The 20,420-nt window shown below is 35.8% G+C and overlaps 1 protein-coding gene across 1 annotated transcript in view; it reads left to right on the top strand.

The window, feature by feature from the left end:
* LOC111060125 (furin-like protease 2) overlaps nt 1-20,420 on the top strand; it is an 84,566-nt gene that overhangs the window by 56,481 nt on the left and 7,665 nt on the right. The window contains exons 3-7 of the mRNA XM_039435412.1: nt 8,082-8,186; nt 11,289-11,480; nt 12,411-12,545; nt 15,425-15,584; nt 19,003-19,175. Of these exons, the coding sequence (XP_039291346.1) occupies nt 8,082-8,186; nt 11,289-11,480; nt 12,411-12,545; nt 15,425-15,584; nt 19,003-19,175 (765 nt within the window). The remainder of the gene's footprint in view (nt 1-8,081; nt 8,187-11,288; nt 11,481-12,410; nt 12,546-15,424; nt 15,585-19,002; nt 19,176-20,420) is intronic.

Here is a 20,420-nt window from a genome sequence, read left to right as displayed (position 1 = left end):
TTGGCTAATCATAGTCACATGAAAAGCTTAGTGAAAGATATGGAGTAACGGCGAAAAATGATCAGAGTCCAAGCGCTCACAAGCAATAATGAACCCACAGTCCATCTGCATTATTAGTCCAGGTAATGAATGTTCAAAAAAGGGTGTTGAGGGAAATGTTTAGAAGACAATTTTTGACCCTACAGTTCTGTTTAGGGTAGCAGGTAGGTAAACATATATTAAAAGACCCCACCCCTACCCCCTGTGCTAAGGGGTTGGGGGTGGTTTGAAGGTACCATTTTTTTGGTCTCTCGTAAACTCAAAAACTAGGTATCTTAAGGACTTGACTGTCATATAACAAATTAAAGCTTACATAATTTCCTACAAAATTCATTGCTCAACTTTTTTTATATCTCCTCTAGTTTTCGAGATATCTGCTTTTGAAGGTGTGACATTTGAAAAAAAAAAAACAGTTTGCAACTATTTTTTTTCTTTTTTTGCTCTTATAACTTTTTAAAAATCGATGGGAAAATTCCCATGAAAACTGATGCTTATCGTTGACTTGTAGAGCATTGAATTAACTTTGTAATGATGTATTATTTCACCATTCCAAGTTTTCCTTTCATTGTTATAGCAGCTTCAATGTAGGGGGTGAAATTTTCATTGCTGTAACAATTGATCGTTTGACAATGACATTTGAAGGGGGTGTCTGTGACACGATTTTTGACTTTTCAGCTTAATTTGGACTAGTTGGTAGGTGAACATAGCAGAAGTGCGTATCTTTATCTCCTCTGTTGAAGGTGTGGAATCGCTGAGTTAACACTTGTTGTAGCAATGAAAATTTCACCCCCTACATTGAAGCTGCTATAACAAAGAAAGGAAAACTTGGAATATTGAAAAATACATAATTTCAAAGAGAATTCAATGCTTTACAAATCTACGATAAGCATCAGTTTTTATGATGCATTGTTGGAGAGTTATAAGTCCTGAAAGAGCAAAACATTGGACAAAAACATGTTACTTTAACAATTACACACCTTCAAGAGCAAATATCTCGGGAACTGTTGGGAATATCACAACATTTTACTGAACATAAAGTGTAGAGAATTTATCAAGCTTCATTTTTGAATAGTTATTCAAGTCGGTTGTATGCATTGCTCTCAAGATATACAGGGTGATTCATAATTATGGTAAAATATTTTAATACGTGATTGTAGAGGTAAAAATAAGAAAAAAAGTTAATATAAACATATATCCATAAACGCTTCATTAGCGAGCTATACAGGGTGAAAGATTTCGCCCGTAATTCAGTTCCTCTGGTGAAATACACCGATGCTGAATTGTTTGGGGACTAGTTTTTGAAAAACTTATGCTGGATTCATATGGAAAAATATCTGAAAAATTGAATAAAACTAGTCTGGAAGCTGTAGTGTGAGTAGTTTTTGAGAAAAAAGTTGAAATATGCAAAAAATCCAAGTAGAAAAACACAGACTTCTACGTTTGATGCCCAATAACTTTCTTTAATGACCAGTAAACAAATAATTTTTCACAATGAAAATTGTAGAGAATTTAATTCTGAAAAGAATGATGTAAGCTGTGTAAACTAAATTTAAATAAAAGTTGAATAAAATGTATTCTTATGTAGTACATTACACCACAAAAATTTGCTGTTTTATGATGAGAGAACTAATAACTCATAGGTTGTAGCTGATTGCAAATAAAACATGGATTTTAATAACAGCTGTTCCAAAACAGCTGATTTATTATGTTTTAAATAAGAAAATATTTAAAAGAAATTATCAGCTGAAAATTATTTTCAGAAATATTTTATCTCACTGTTGAACAAAAAAAAAAAAAAAAAACTGTAAGTTAGGCCTACTGTAACTGTAACTAAGTTAGGCGCTGGGTTTTATGTTTAATCTATTAACCAGTTATTTGTAATCATTCCACTTTGCTTTTGTGTTAAGTGTTAACTTTTTAAAAAATGGCAGGTAATCATTATTCATACTCCGAATTAGCTGACATGCATTTAATGTATGGAATGGGACACTACTGTAATAGTACTGAAGCAAGACGTTTGTATCAAGAGAACTTTCCTAACCGAGTATGTCCAAGTTCAAGGTTTTTTGCCACTATCCATCAACGTCTGTCTGAAACAGATTCTTTGATATCCAAAGAGCACATTTATGCATGCAGACCCCGATCTAGGTAGAGAGTTAGTGGGGAGGATATTTTAAATATTCTTTCCGAAGAATGGACATTGATATGTCCAAAGCTCCGCCAATTTATGTAGATGCATAACAATATGATTATTATCTATAGTTATTATATTACAAACTGCTTTTTCATATCATATACAGTTCAATAATTATTTTCTTAGTCTATATTATGTAAATTCATCTATAATTTTGCTGTATTGTAAGCTATTGTATATAAGTGTATAAGCCAGTATATACTGTAATCTACATAAATAAAGTACTCAATCAATCAATCAATCAATCTACTATGACTGTTTAGTTAAAAAAACAAGTTCTTAATGAAATTTATGAACATCCAGAGAAGAGCACAAGAGAATAATTGTCAGTGCAGTTTAATGTCAATCAATCTATTATTTGGAGGATACTAAAATAGCAACAATTACATCCATACCACCTCCAGAAAGTTCATACTCTATTGCCACGAGACTGTATTCCCCGTGCTGGTATTTGCCTATGGTTTTTAGTAAAACCTGTTTACCCAAACTTTTTAACAACCGTTTTATCACCTACAAATTTGGGCAGCTGAGAATCCTCATGCCATCAATCCTAATCTTCCACAACATCAGTTTTCAGTAAACATTTCGGCAGGAATCATAGGAGATCATCTACTTCTGTTCGAGCTTCCTCCCAGGCTCAATGGTATAATCTACTAGTCTTTTGGTATAAGTTTAATGTCATTTAGATATGCTACTTTCATATAAGAAGAAAACTTTTCATAAAAAACCGAATATTCTATTTGCAATCAGCTACAACTAATGAGTTATTAGTTCTCTCCTCATAAAACAGCAAATTTTTGTGGTGTAATATACTACATAAGAATACATTCTATTCAACTTTTATTCGAATTTAGTTTACACAGCTTACATAATTCTTTTCAGAATTAAATTCTCTACAATTTTTATTGCGAAAAATTATTTGTTCACTGGTCATTAAAGAAAGTTATTGGGCATCAAACGTAGAAGTCTGTGTTTTTCTATTTGGATTTTTTGCATATTTCAACTTTTTTCTCAAAAACTACTCACACTACAGCTTCCAGCTTTTTCTTATTTTTACCTCTACTATCACGTATTAAAATATTTTACCATAATTATGAATCACCCTGTATATATGAGCGTGGAAGCAAAACGCTGAAAAATGCTACTTTCAAACCACCCTCATCCCCTTAGCACATGAGTTAGGAATGGGGACTTTTGATATGTTCTCCTCCTAACTAGTCTCAACGAAGCTGCAGAGTAAAAAATGTTGTTTAAAACATTCCGTCCAAATTCATTTGTCAATAAAATGAGTTAACAGCGCTACCTTGTAGCTGAATATGAATAGAATCACTCTACCTAATTACCTTTGGCTAAAAATGGTCATAGTCACATGAAAAGCTTAGTGAAAGATATGGAGTAACGGCGAAAAATGATCAGAGTCCAAGCGTTCACAAGCAATAATGATCACAGTCCATCTGCATTATTAGTCCAGGTAATGAATGCTCAAAAAAGGGTACAGAGGGAAATGTTTAGAAGACAATTTTTGACCCTGCAGTTCTGTTTAGGGTAGTAAGTAGGTAAACAATAGTGCTGTGCTGAATAGTTATTTGTGCTGTGCTGAATAGTTATTTGTGTTTACTCTGGCTCTAAATTTTGTAAAATTACTCAAAAATTTTCCAATCAATGGTGATTTGAGTGTGATATTTTTGTTTTTTATTCTGTTTTCAACCTTCAAAATTTAAAAATCTTAGTTTTCGTTGTTTTTGAGTGGAAATGGACTAGATTTTAGTAAAGTGAAATCATAACCCTATCTTTTACTTTTAAAAAGTTATCTAAATTTGAAAGAGAAATAGTACTAGGAGTATCCTTAGTTTTTCTCTCCCAATCAGTGCTTCTTTGTGAAAAATATAAATAAATAAATAAACATATATTAAAAGACCCCAGCCACTGTGCTAAGGGGTTGGGGTTGGTTTAAAGGTACCATTTTTTTTTTTTTTGGTCCCTCGTATAAAACTCAAAAACTATGTATCTTAAGGACTTGACTGTCATATAACAAATTAAAGCTTACATAATTTCCTACAAAATTCATTGCACAACTTTTTTTATATCTCCTCTAGTTTTCGAGATATCCGCTCTTGAAGGTGTGACATTTGAAAAAAAACTGGTTTGCAACTAATTTTTTTCTATTTTTGCTCAATAGAATCAAATTCCCATAAAAACTGATGCTTATCGTGGATTTGTAGAGCATTGAATTCTCCTTGTAATGATGTATTATTTCACCATTCCAAGTTTTCCTTTCATTGTTATAGCAGCTTCAATGTTGGTGATGAAATTTTCATTGCTGTAACAATTGATTGTTTGACAATGACATTTGAAGGGGGTGTCTGTGACACGAGTTTTGACTTTTCATCTTAATTTGGACTAGTTGGTAGGTGAACATAGCAAAAGTGCGTATCTTTATTTCCTCTGTTGAAGGTGTGGAACCGCTGAGTTGACACTTGTTGTAGCAATGAAAATTTCACCCCCTACATTGAAGCTGCTATAACAAAGAAAGGAAAACTTGGAATAGTGAAAAATACATAATTTCAAAGAGAATTCAATGCTCTACAAACCTCCAATAAGCATCAGTTTTTATGATGCATTGTTGGAGAGTTATAAGCCCTGAAAGAGCAAAACATTGGATAGAAACCTGTTATTTCAACAATTACACACCTTCAAGAGCAAATATCTCGGGAACTGTTGGGAATATTACAACATTTTACTGAACAAAAAGTGTAGAGAATTTATCAAGCTTCATTTTTGAATAGTTATTTAAGTCAGAAAATGATGATGATGGAATGATAAAATGGATGATTAGACATTACGATTTTTTTCTCATTCTATCTTGTTATATCCTCAAAAAGGATGAAGGAGTGAGCCAATTCCCTTAGCCAGCAAACTCGATCTGTATGATGGTTCATAGAAGATGGTTGTGTTCAAAATGAGGAGTTGATTGATCAAATCAATCGAAAGTATCGATTCTCTTTCTCCTCCTTCTTCTCCTCCTCCTCCTCCTCCTGCTCCTCCTTCTCATCCTCTACCACCTCCTACTTCTCCTCCTCCTTCTCATTCTTCTTCCGAGGAGAATTGTATTATTGAAGCTACGTGGCCCTGACAATATCAATATGCGTTGAAATATCACAATTTCAGATCAGTTTCACATCAGATATACCGGTATCAGCTATCCTCTACAGAAGGCAGTGGCAGGGCAGAGAGGCGGCAACGCTGTTCTCTTATCTTTCCCCACCGCCATTATAACGTGGACACCACTATATTATGTCCACTTTATTTCTCTTCCTTGTCTTGCGGAATTCATGTAATTTGCTAACAGAGTCTGTTACACAAGTAAAAGTAAAGACGTTAAAAAAAGTAGCTTAAAGGTCACTTCATTCGTCGATACCGGATCACCTTGTAGTAATTTGCTTCATATTCTAGAATGATTTGATTTTCCAATTCTACTCTGAGGCTCGGTTTCACAAACGCCGGTTAAATTTTAATCGTGATTAATTCCACGAGAACCAATCTGAGAAGGCTTTTTTGAAATGGCGGCTTCTCTGATGGCGGTTCTCATGGAGTTAATCACTGTTAAAATTCAACCGGCTTTTGTGCAACCGTCACTGAGTCAATGGAACTTTCATATTGGAATAACTGAATTACAAGTAGTGCTTTATTCTATTGTGCTTCGCTACGGGAATTGAAAGATACACCATCTTTGCGAGATATTCATAATCCAAATTCAATCAAAATAGTGTATACATTTTCTTTATATAATTACAAGTTGTGGAATTGGTTTTAAAACCATTACAATAAAGATTATGAGTTTTCAATCCATTCCGAGCTGCGATGTATTAACACTCTACAGATGGAAAAAAATTGGATTTTTTTTTTCTGTAGGGCTACTTTTATCTATGTGATTGAGCCCACAATGCCCCGTCCGGGTGTTGTTAGTTTACTGTGTTTCAGACCTTTCCACACCTCTTTGCCCTTAGATGGTGGTTGGGTGAAGGTGACAGCGTGGCATTAGTATTGGCATTAGTGACGCGCCTTCTGCAATCCGCTAGACCGACTATCTGCAATGTTGTTGCTGCCGTGGAGCTCCTGCGAGATTCTCACTCCTTCTAGATTTCTTGCCATCAATTTCTCTACCATCTTAGCGCCACATAGTGGAACATCCACTGCCCCCGCGAATCCAACACCAAGTTGCTGGGCCTGCTGACTGGGGAAAATCAGCACCCGCGGTACCCGTTCTCTTTATCACAGCACTGGTCGGCTGGGTAATCCATCCCCGTTGCTTATATAGTCTCGTAAAGGGTCCATGGAAAGTTCGGACCAGACATAACTATAATCTTAACACTAACACTAAAGAGTTCACTGTGCACTAATTGTCTGTCACTCGCTCACCTATCAGCCCTTGAGCTTAATGGAGTTATTAAAAGGTACTTAACGATAACTATACTTCTACCATCTACACTACATTGGGGAATATTATTTACATAAGTTTTATGATTTTTTTAAATATAAATAGAAATATAAATCCAAGTACCCTTTTTAAAATTATTCCAATCATTTGATAATGGTATTATATACCGAAACATTTCGTGATTAAATAATTTTAAAAAGGGTACTTAGATTTATATTTTTATTTATATTGGTAATTGCATTTGTTCAAATGCTAATTAATGAATAATCCTATTATATTAAGCGAGCAATTTCTGTATTTATATATCTGGCTATTGACGTGACAACGTCTTATAAATTGGTTTGCCGGGTGACACTTCAAGAAACTGCGTTACGCTCCGCGTTATGTGCTCACAATGAGAGCGAGTGAGAGCGTTCGTTTCGGTTCACGGTCGTCTGGAAAGAGCACGAATAGGAGCAGTGGCGAGCAACGCAGCAGCAACCCGAAGGCATTCACCTGGAGAGAGAGTGAAACGGAGCAGTCTTTATATCTGGCTATTTTTATATCTGGTTATTTATGTTTAACGGATCTCGAAAACGGCTCTAACGATTTCATGAAATTTGGAACATAGTAGATTCATGATATAAAGATTCGATTGCACTAGGTCTCATCCTTGGGAAAACGTGCTGAACGACATTAAAAGGATAATTCATCCTTGGCTGAAACAGCTGTGGATAGTAATAAAGTGAGTGAGCGAGTGATTATTTGAAAAATAAAAATATCGCATCCCCGAAATTCATAAGATGACTTATAGCCAGCTGTGAAATATAAACACAATCATTTTAGAGAGATGTGTTCTGTTTATCAATAAATAAAAATAACGAGCGAAGCTCGGTGCCCCGATATTTATTATTAAACGAGAATCCCAATTGAATGCTGTAAATCACACCGTAGACTCCTGCTACTGCAAATATTGACATCAGCTGGATGAAAATTCGATGAGCGTTACTATTCAAAAATTATTAGCCCGGAAACAAATGATTTTTGTATAGTAGCGCACATCGAAGTTCCATCTAACTGTTGTCAATATTTGCAGTAGCAGAAGTCTTGGGGGTGATTTACAGCATTCAATTGGGATTCTCGTTTAATAATAATCATTATACATTAACACTCTTTTGATGCATTTTACACGACGTGCAGTCAATTATTTTAAAATGAAAATGAACGCTTGTCGTTGAAAGTACTGCAGTCAGTAAGTGAACAAATTTGCTCTCATTTACTTGAAATAATTGTCGTGTAAGATACATAAAATGAGTGACATTCACAATAATAAATAAGTGAGCTCTCCTGCGTGGTGGATACTTTGATGTAAAATTTTGAGTGAAATCTATAAATTTATATTTTTCAATTAGATTCAATTTTTGTTGACAGATTGGCGCGTTGAAAGGCTTCTATCTGTTTGAACATCAGAGAGTTCACAAGCGGTCAACCCTACACAATGATGAGCATCATGGAAAGCTACATCAGGAACCAAGGGTAAATTTAATATTTATTTATTTATTCACATTTTATAGACTAACTAGCCGTCAGGCTCGCTTCGCTCGCCATATTCGTCTAGCCAGGGTGCTCCACCCCCTGGACCCCTGACTGGATCGTCCAAAAATAAGATCAGCTGGAAAGACGCAGATTTTGGGCGTATCTTTGGCGTTATTTCAAATTCCTTCTAACACAACATTATTACACCCTAGCTAAGCCTCTGTACTAAATTTGAACAATTTCTGTTCAATTGTTCTCGATAAATCTGAGAAAAAGCAAAAAAAAACGCTAATTTTTGGCGTATTTTTGACGTTATTGCAAATTCCTTCTAAGACAACATTATTACACTCTAGCTGAACTTCTGAAGTAAATTTGAAAAATTTCTGTTCATTTGTTCTCGATAAATCTGGGCAAAAGCGAAAAAAACGCTAATTTTGAGCGTATCTTTGACGTTATTGCAAATTCCTTCCAACACAGCATTATTAATAATAATAAATTTATTACACCCTAGCTGAGCTTCTGTACTAAATTTGAACATTTTCTGTTCATTTGTTCTCGATAAAGCTGAGGAAACGCTGGAAAAACGCAGATTTTGGGCGTATCTTTGGAAACTTTTTCCAAATCCGTTCTTAGTGCGCCTCTAAAGGGCCAACTGAATATACCTACCAAATTTGAACGTTTTTGGTCCGGTGGTTTTTCAGTTCTGCGAGTGAGTGAGTCAGTCAGTCAGTGAGTGAGTGCCATTTCGCTTTCATATATAGATACACAAATCAAATATATGAATAGTCTCGGCCAATGGCAGTCGAGCTCAGCCTCTATCAGTTATCAGCTAACGGGCCAATCGAAGGTCTTCACCCAGACTGTATATGATCATTCTGCTGCTGAATTTTTGAGTTTTTAGTTTACTAGATATTAATAATGCTGTATCTCAAATTGTTTCAATAAAGTAGTGGTTTTGACGATATGAAGTCCTATGAGAATCATAAGAATAGTGGAATTTGCAAAAATGGTGTAGGAAAATTGAAATTAAAATTGATCAGCCATAACATTACGTCGCAAGGAGGGACAATTTCAATTCATTCAAATACAAATATGTGTTTTAATACAATATAATAATAGGAATAAATATAATTAAAATAGTGATCCAGGAAAGCAAGGAAAATCGATACAAAGTTTTCACTATTTGCTTTGTAAATTTAATTGTTAGCGATATTGTTCGTTATTATGGACTAAATTAGTATAAAATAAACTAGCATTTTCATTGTAATCCATATAAACAATTCTAATTCGATTAAATAAATAAATGTTTATTTACCAAAAAAATTAAAACTACTACATCAATTACAGAAAAAATTAGATAAATTACAATTACATACAAAAGTTAGTTACAATAAAAATTACTTTCAATGTGTCCTCTACATGCTTAGTGTTTTCTGTCTGGAAATTGACCTACTCCAATATGGCATACCATGTTCTAGAGTAGGTTTTGTTTGTTTTGTTCGGATTATTAATTATAATAATTATGGGACGCATAGAGTGCGTCATGAACTCTTCGAACCCCCTCGCTTAATTTATTATAGTAACGACTCACTATTATAACTCGATCATTGAATTTGATTGAATGTTTTGAAATTTTTCAATTAGTCGTTTTCATTTTCAATCTAAGGCCCGGTTGCACAAAAGCCGATTAAACTTTACCGTGATTAACTTTACGAGAAAAGGTTTTTTTGAGAAGACGGCTTCTCTGATTGGTTCTTGTGGAATTAATCATTATTAAAATTTAACCGGCTTTTGTGCAACCGGCACTAAGCATATTAAGACTTGCACAATTTACGTTTACTCCAATCTTGGTTTACATGGAATCATTAATTAGTATAACGTGTTGCATTCCGATTTAAACGAAAAGCCTACCATCTCCGAGTAAACTGAGGTATGACCACAAGTTTGTAGCAAACCAAATATGAAACATAACAGGGTTAAAAGTCGTGTGTGAACTTTCAATCCAGTCAATTCCGAAAGAGTAAAATTACTTCTGAATGAGTGAACTCAAACTAGTCGAGCGGAAAAGTTCTGGAAAATGAAAGGGAAAGGGGAAAAGAGATGAGTGGTCCTGACAGGAAAAATTGACATTGATTGATTGATCGTTCAATTTCTATTTGAAGTTAACGGTTCTCTGAATGTCTGTGATCAAATTATTGATATTCGTTAAAATTTTGGGTCGAATTAAAGAATAGATTCCTCTTGAATTACTGAAAAGACGAGACTGAACTGACGGCTGTCAGGTCATTTGTGAAATTAAATTGTTCACATTTAATATTCAATGTGCTCAAACTTGAACGTGAATTATATAATTAATTCAGCAAGTAGTACTAATACTTTCTAATACTAATCCTAGTTCTAAGTTGATACTTTTGTAAAGCTAGCTACACACATCGATTTTTGCTCGTACAATATTTTACCGTCCTTATTAATTCTATTGGATTAAATAGATGATATTTCAAACAGCTGATATTTGTCAAGTTCTGTTTAATCTGATTGAATTAATTCAAATGGACGGCAAAATATCGTACGAACAAAAATCGATGTGTGTGTGCAGGTCTTAACACTGTTTCATTTTTGCCAATTCCTCCAGTTTCATCTACAAATGTGTTGGTTTCAAATTGAATCTCCAGTTCTGTTATTGACTAAAATGCAAGTAGAGTTGGAAAAATAGAATAGAGTTCTTGTCAATTATGGAGAAATAATTTAGTTTCCCAAACAGGCAATATAACTTCGAGCTTTATTGTTTCTTAAGGATCATATAATTATTTTGTAAATTTTTCCTGTTATGTAAACTTATGGTTAAAGAAATAAAGAAGTTAAAAAAAGTGGAATATTGACAAAATCTCAAGCACAGAGAAAACATAGATTTTTAATATTCTTTTTTTTCTGTGTCTCAAGTCACTTCAATTATGGAGAAGTTCCACAATCTTAACACATATTCAACAAATTGTATCACTTCAGTTATGAGCTTTTCTCATCTTGTATTTTTTTTTTGTTAATAGTTATTGATAGTTTTTGTTTACTTGTTCAATGAAAAATTTCGTTCGATTTGAATGACAGGTATTATGGGTACAGCAACAGCACGAGAAACGTCGCGTGAAGCGTGACTTCGGCGACAGCTTTGCGACGTTCGGAAGCGACTTTTCTGGTCTGTACGACACAGGCGACGCTGTACAGGTGTCAGCCTCGCATCGCCCGCACTACAGGGGCGCGCCCTTCCCTGATCCACTCTACAAGGAGCAATGGTACCTGGTCAGTTATTCATTCATTCATTTTTCAAAATTCAAATTCGAATTCTATTTATTTTATTCAACAAGACAAGCATGTAGTATGCAAACATAATTCAGGAATTAAAACAAATTTAATCAATTTGTGAGTCTATGGCCCGGTTGCACAAAAGCCGGTTACATTTTAACCGTGTTTAATTTTACGAGAAACAACCAGAGAAGGCCTTTTAGAAAAGACGTTTTCTCTAATTGGTTCTCGTGAAATTAATCACGGTTAAAATTTAACCGGCTCTTGTGCAACCGGCACAACGTTTACGAAAGATAAAACTGTAACCTAAAAGTCTAATCCGTAAGTAGCTCCGTGGTGTAATGGATATCAAGCGATCGCCCATATGGACCTCAAGGGTCGACGAAACAGTGCTCGATCACAGACATTTATTTATTCATCCAACTATTCATTTATCTATTTATTCATTCATTTACCGAATGTTTTTACAAAAAAAAAACACATTGGGAGGGAAAAATAAGGATAATTTGTACTATTCCTCTCCCAAATTTAGATAACATTGAAAAAGTCCAAAACCGTTGAATATACTACTTTATTTATGACACTCTCAAGCAAAGTTAGCAAAGCATAACAAACTGAAAGCATTATGAATTGAAATATTGTCAAACTGGAAACTTAACGTAATGAAATCATGGTGAATTGAAAATAGGCCAACTCGTATAACCATCCTCGGTTAAAAGAGTCTATGCAAAATGTCAAGTTGATCAGTCCAGTAGTAGTTCAGACGTGATTATGCGTCATTCGTGAATTTCCTATCAGTTCGTGTATAATCCGATTCTTTCCTTTAACATATTATACAGATAATATTGACAGTTTATGATGAACATCGAAAAAATTGCCAGCAATCTGTCACTGGACTTAATTCAAGTTTTATTGTTTTTATTTCAGAATGGAGGGGCCAAAGATGGCTACGACATGAACATTGCGCATGCGTGGGAAAAGGGCTACACTGGAAAAGGTGTCGTTGTGTCGATTCTAGATGATGGCATTCAGACTAATCACCCGGATTTGGCTCTTAACTATGTGAGTTTTGTCATTTTTCGCTTTTTTTAGCTGATGATGAAACTCGGGTCGCCGCCAACCTGTCTCCCCGACAACGAAACTCCTCGCAATTTAGACCCCTGTCAAAAAAATATCACTGCCGTCAACGAGTCTCCCCGATAGCTAATCCCCTACTGGAACGAAGATCATACGCTTACGACAACCAAGCTCCCCGCCAGCCGATCCCCTGCTGGATATGAGGGGTCTGGTTGTCGTTAGCGTGCGAGGAGCTTGGTTGTCGGGAAGCTCCCCGACAGCCGATCCCCTGCTGGATATGAGGGGTCTGGTTGTCGTTAGCGTGCGAGGAGCTTGGTTGTCGGGAAGCTCCCCGCCAGCCGATCCCCTGCTGGATATGAGGGGTCTGGTTGTCGTTAGCGTGCGAGGAGCTTGGTTGTCGGGAAGCTCCCCGACAGCCGATCCCCTGCTGGATATGAGGGGTCTGGTTGTCGTTAGCGTGCGAGGAGCTTGGTTGTCGGGAAGCTCCCCGACAGCCGGTCCCCTATTGGGCATTGAAACCAGCTTGAAGCGGGCGGGCAAGTAGTACAATCACAGACACTGTTTCACACATCTATAAATTCTAATATTAGAAGAAAAGCTTGTTAATGTTGTCTCTTCTATCACTGCAAACATTAAATGAAATAAATTATTTCTCTTTCCGAATCCAACTGACTTGGAAATGTTTATCTTATTGAATTGGCAAGCATTTTCAGAATGAGTGTACGTCTCGCAAGTGATAATAATAATACTTAGTGTGATGGCCACATAAGGCTTGTGCGTGGGTAATGAGTGGATGATGATGAGAGATGACGACTACTTTTTAGGTAGATGGGACCGACGGCTTATCGTCTCCTCCGAAAGTGATTCCTGTATGTATGTATATAATATATGTCAGTACGTACATGAGTGGCCTAAAGGCCATGCGAGCCTTGCGCTCTGGACGAATGTAAAAATATATGTTACCAGTATATATTGATGCCAGTAAATACATTGAAAGATCAACAGAAATCAATAAACTTCTGTCTACGAAATAAGATTGTATTTCCCTTACAATATCTAAATTGTAATCGCCTGCAAATTCTATTGAAACGGAGACATATCACTCAATTTTTACTAATTTCAATATAAGCTGCATTATAAAATACAAATATTTGGAATACTTTCATGGCGACAGCGGGAAAAAACTAAAAAATATTTAACTGTGATTTATATATTCATTTCATAAAATGAGCCAATTTCATAATCTAATTGAGCCAAAAATATTTTGAAATTATAATTATTATTAGGTCAAATCAATAAATTTGATGATTAAATACAATAAAATGGAAATCTATCTTTCTGCATATTTATCTAGGGGCGTTTTTCTATCATATTTAGTCGGGGCGTTTAGAATAAAATACATGGGCGGTTATGGAGCAGCACACACTCTTGTATACTATCTACCGACGGCTGTTGTATGAAGCAATGATTAGAATAGCTGATTTTTATTTCTGTGTGTGGCCAGCTCACAAATCTCCTCCCATAAGGATTACATGTAAACTTTGAGAGAACCGTAGGAAAGAGTCCTGAAGTCGGATTATAAATTTGATAGGTCATAAACCTGGTTCTGGACATAACGAACACAACTAAAAAAAAAGTAATCAAATTCGGTGCACACATAAAAAAGTTATTGAATGTCAAAATTTGAGGCACGATTTTTATTTATATAGATTATCTGATTATATTAAGGAATCATTCAATGCATAAAACTTCTTTGTTTTATTTGTATAAAATGTTATAGTATTCGAATTTGTATTGTAATTGTTTTTGATGAATAAACTTTGAATGTTTTGACTCAACTGGGTATTCTGAACTTGCTTCACTCGCTTGTTGTTTTGAAATGCAGCTTTTGGATAAGAACATTAACAAATATGAACCAATACCTAAGCTGAAACTCTTTATGAAGTTTGAACTATTGGTTCTTGAAAAATGTGATATAACTCATCAAAAAGCAATGAATCACTGGGAAAACCAGGTGTGATTTGAGGAGTGTTCCAAAATACATTGAGTAAGTGCATGAAATATATGTCAGTTTACTCGCGAAAACTCCGGCACTCAAACGTGAGAGTGACGCAGGCGTCAACTAGTCTCCCTGACAGCCAATCCCCTACTGGTTAGTAGGGGACTGGTTGTCGGGACCGTAGATGACAACCAAGCTCCTCCCACACTCACGGCAACCAAGCTCCTCTCTCAGGATCCTGGCTGACGCCGTCAACTAAACCCTCGAAAGTGGTTTTAAAAGGAGCTCGGCTATTGGGGAGTTCAGCCGTCCGGGAGCTTGGTTGGCGCGTTCCCTCATACTCACATGAGCTGTCAAGTCTTTTTCCTGTTTTTCGTTTATCTCTGCTTAGAGCGACCGAGTGAAATCGCTATAGTGAGGTCCACGTTATAATGGCAGTGTTTGATTGACAATAGTGTTGCTGTCCTTGTCTATCAAACAACAAAGCAGATAGCGCTATCTCTTTCTCGCTTCGCTCTGTTGCCAGATCGTCTTTTAACAATGTAGAATTAATAATTAATTAACAAAATATTTTATCCTAATCATTAAAATTCATTATGAGATTATGGAAAAATATGATTTCTTGCTCAATAAAATATAATTGATCATTTTAAACGAGAATAGACCGTTAATGTTACATCAATAAACCTGTATCAGCTACCGTCTATAGAAGGCTTTGATAAGAAGAGGATCGGCAACGTTATTCTCTTATCTTTCTCCACTGCCATTGTAACGTGGACCTCACTATAGTATTGAATGTGTGTGACACGATGCATTAGCCGGCACAGAATTGAAAGTAGTGTCGTTGTGTGGTTCTGTGTTGCAGGACGCATTGGCCAGCACAGACATCAACGACAACGACAACGATCCGATGCCACGTGACAACGGCGACAACAAACATGGCACCCGTTGTGCGGGCGAAGTGGCCGCGGTGGCTTTCAACCAGTACTGCGGTATAGGAGTCGCCTACAATGCCAGCATCGGAGGTATGCTATACTATACCGGTCATACACCTCTCCAACACACATTTTTCTTCCTTCTATCTCTCTCCTTCTTTACTATTTTCTTCTTCTCTTACTATCATCCCTCCCTTATTATCCATCTCTTCCTCCTCCCTCTTCCTATCTTCTTCTATTTCTACCTCTTCTTCCCATTTTGTTCGGGAATCTGCAGATTGCGCCCAGCGGTCAGAATGTGTTTGGGCACTCACAGATTGAACGTAACAAAGTGAACGTCCGTGACGCCATCACGAGTGACATCATTTCGCTCTCACTAGCAGCCGACATTACGTTCCCCGACTGAAGGAGCGACATTCAAATTCACTTCAGGATCCTAAGGAAGCTTCAAGCTAAACACTACTGTATTATGACAACATATTAACCAAGTTAATGAGATACAGATTTCTATCCTATAATTCCATTATAATTGATATCAAAAGATTGGGCTTGAACCATGATTGTACGATCAATCATTCATTATGATACAGTCATCTTTGATCTCTGTCAAATTGGTTCTAGCGAACACATCGTCTCAATCATTCATTCTAATTTTTTAACTTTTCATTTCTGAATTTGTTTATGACAAAGAAAATGTGGGTGATAGATATAGATAAATGATTTTTGAAAACTTAAAACCTTCAAACACTAATAACTTTGAACCTCTGTCACTCAGCATAGAAAACATATCACCACTGTTCTTATTCTCACTCATGGTGACAGACTGAAAGGGTCAATATGTGCTAATTATCAAAAAGTTGATGGGGTGATGTGGTTTTGACAAAGCGGGGGATTCCCGCTTAACTGGTTCAACATACTGTCAGAGCTGGAGATTCAATGTATTCATGATTTCAAAATTTGCCATAAGTCGAGATAAATCAATGTAACACTTTTAGAGTCGAATAGGAAGGAATGGTTGTTATAAAGCAGATGGATATCGGAAACTATATATACCGTTATCACTTCAACATAGAGTGTGAGAGAGAGAGAAAAAAAGAGAGTGAGAGAGAAAGCGGGACAAATATAATGTTACTAGCAATGATGACGTCACTACGTAAACAGTGTACGTGTCTATAGGTGCCATGTATCACTCCCATTTGCGCAATCCCCAATGTATGCCCTTTTCTTCATCTTCGTTGGAAGGTAAATGTTTTATTGTAGTAGCAGAAGAGAACAGCAAAATGCATTACAAGGTCAAATGGTAAAAACAAAAGTAGACACCATAACAGATAAATAGAACTGTTAGGAAATATAATTCATAATTGTACATAGATAAATAATTATAACTAATTCTACACCCAGAAATTATTCTCTGATCTCAATATAAGGTGAGGTTCTCTGATCAAGTAATAAGGATATTCCACTTCAAGATTTATCTCGAAAAATTCATCTATTATATAAATACAATTCTTTGACAAAATTGCCTTTAATTAGTTTTTAAATTTTGTAATTTCCAGGTTCCTGATAGAAGGAGGTAAAAAAATTGAATAATTTTATCGTTGTATAGATAAATACAGTACGGGGTATAGAAGGATTGTATTATTCAAACTTCGTGGCCCACAATATCAATATGCGTTTGGATTGCAGAATTTCTATAATATAAAACCTCAATTAGAAAGGAAAAGTTATTTTGGAGAAATAAAGTACCGGTAGCAATTGAAATATTCATGTAATGAATTTTCAGCTCCATAATTTTTTACAGTACTGGTCCTGTAGCTTTGCCTATCGGCGGAGAGCCACTATACTACAATACTACCCGTTCAAAATATCGAACATCTGTAGGCAGCTTCCTCCATCTACGGATTCATTCATTCATTCATTTATTTATTTATTGTACAAAATACTACAATCATAATATAATTATGAAATTGAAGGAAAACCTAGGCTGAGCCTGTACTATTTCTCTCCAAAAATTTTGATAAAAGTTAATGTTTTCTAAAGGTTGAGGCTATGATATCATACACTGCTTCGTCACTTGATTTTTGATTTATACTCTGTCCAGAGAACGATGAACGCTGGGTAATTAAGCCGACCCTCGCTTCCCCACGCGCAGGCACACATGCCCGGCCTACCTGCACCATTCATATACTATGCATACTACATAGTTATAACGATTCTATATATCGATGACCTGCGCTAATATAAATATTCTGTATATGAATATGTATATGCCTGAGCTATCACCAACTATTCCTTGTGCTAAGATATTATATTTCTTTAACTGTTAACTTTTCTTGATTTGTACTCTCATTACTCAAATCTAGATATTACTCATTTCAAAATGAGTCCAAACATGGTGCATTTGTGACAACTGTAAGCGGTTTTAGTGTCTTGAAAATTAAAATAATGAAACGGGACCTCATACATGTTCCTATCTTATACATGTTATATTTTATACTAGCAGACTAGTATATATCTAATAATATTTATTTATTCAGATTTAGTATCTCTTTTCATTCATTTAGGACAGTAGGATTCATTATAGGAATAATGATTTGAAGATTTTGGATCTGAGTACTTTGGAGCGTATGTTTATTTAAAAGTAGGAACCATACCTTGCCTATATGCCGTTTCAAAATCACGGAGGCAAAGCTACGGGACGCCTACTATACTAACATATTTTTAAATTTAACTAAATGATTATAGGCGAAAGAATTCATTAAAGTAAATTCGTGTATTCAACGAGTATGTATTCAAAAAGCGTGTAGCTTTTTGTTGGTGGAGAGTACCTCACGGGAAGGTCCCACCGCCCCGGTGGGACCGGCCCCGGTTCTTCTTGATAGATCAATGAATTTCAGTCTTATTTGATCGGTAAACTGTCGGTCCCAGCTGAAGTATGAACTGTCATAAGCCCCATTGACAGGTCCCATCATAAGCCCCTTATGATGGGACCTGTCAATGGGGCTTATGACAGTTCATACTTCAGCTGGGACCGACAGTTTACCGATCAAATAAGACTGAAATTCATTGATCTATCAAGAAGAACACTCATTCATTGTCATTTATGTTGCAATAAAAAGTTTTTTATGAGTTTCACAATATATTTATTTTCTTCTTTTGTCAACAAATAAACAAAATATCAGGCAACAAATTCGAAACAAACAACCTCAAACTTACTAACCTAATAGCCCAACTACTATCACTTCACCAAACAACTCAACAACCTAATGTAAAATTCTATCCCCAGAACAGTAATATTAACTGATGTGTGTACTGTTGTAAAAGTGTAATATAACGACACGGTTTGTTACAATATATTTATTTAATTCATCATTTTTTACAATTAATAATTCTTCATCAATATATGTTCTTCGTATCGAAATTCTAAGTTTTTCTTCATTTTCAATAGTGTTTGTATAATCCTCTTTTGCAAATAAAGATGTATGATTTGCTAAATTTGTGTGGCCAGGAGTTCGAATGTTGGATGGAACAGTGAACGACGCGGTGGAGGCGAGGGCGTTGGGTTTGAATCCCGACCACATTGACATCTACAGCGCGTCGTGGGGCCCTGAGGATGACGGCAAGACTGTCGATGGACCAGGACCTCTGGCCAGGAGAGCCTTCATCAATGGAGTCACTGCTGTCAGTAATCACATTTTTCGAAAAAAATTGTTGCTCTGTTTTCTACAAAAAACTTGGTTATTGCGGCCTCGGCCATAGCGTCAAAACGGATATACTGTCATTTATTTATAGGTCCCGCCAAACTATAAGTAATTTAAATTGTGAAAACATCGGATATATCGTCAGTAAATTATAAAACTTCTTGTATAACGTCAAGAAAATTGGGACGAGGACTAAGGACTCAACTCACACTACCTCGACTCAAATTGTACGACTCCAGTCGAGGATACTCCAGTCTCTCGACCTTACGGGGATGTTTCACAGAGACAAGTTCTCACAGAGACAAGTAGTGTTTTTGAACGATATTAGTGTCACAGAGACAAGTTTCACAGGAGCAAGTATTTCTATAAATGGCAGTCTCACAGGAACAAGTTCCCACAGAGACAAGCAGTTTCATAGAGACAAGGTCTCCGTCCAAAGTAGTAGCGCTATAAATGGCAGTCTCACAGAAGCAAGTTCCCACTGGAACAAGGTGTTTCACAGAAGCAAGGTCAGTGTCATAGAGACAAGGTAGCGAATGTAGGAAGAAGTTAGGCGTGTTGCCTACATCTGAACTTGAAGGCACTCCATTATTTGTTCTAGTAAATTGAATGTCTGCTGTTTTTTAATCATGCAGGTATATGATTATGATTGAAGGTTTATCATATAAGATAGGGATGGGTTGGTAACCTATTAGAATTAGATAGAAGATAACTTAAATAAATAAATAAATTGAGTTCTATGCAAATGTAATATATTTCTACCAAACTCCAAGATAACTATTCCAATATATCTAATACGTATACATATAACCTTCAACCCGAAAGAATAATCAATATGAATATGAAATGGAATATATAAAAGCCAAATAGCCTACCACTGACCTATTCATCACCGCTTCTTAAAAACCACATGGCCAAAATGGTTTTTCATTATAATTCCTTCTTTTGTAATAAATTGTTTATGCTTCTGTACTCCTGAGCGAAGCTCGGTCCCCGATATTATGAGCTAATCATCTCTTCTTTTTCCGAGCTGCGGTCTCGAATTGTAAATCAAAATTGATATAATATTAACTCCAGACAGTCACAGAGTAAAGCTGCGTCAACACCAATAGATTCTATAGATTCTATTAGATTGAACATAACTTATCATACACATGATGAACATATGTGTTTTTCATGTGCCGTTCAATCTATAATAATCTGTGAGGATTAAGTTATTAACATT

This window comes from Nilaparvata lugens, chromosome 9, assembly GCF_014356525.2.
Source record: "Nilaparvata lugens isolate BPH chromosome 9, ASM1435652v1, whole genome shotgun sequence".
Classification (NCBI taxonomy): Eukaryota; Metazoa; Arthropoda; class Insecta; order Hemiptera; family Delphacidae; genus Nilaparvata; species Nilaparvata lugens.
The sequence above is the reverse complement of the archived record's forward strand: the minus strand, read 5'-3'. Positions and strand labels throughout refer to the sequence as shown.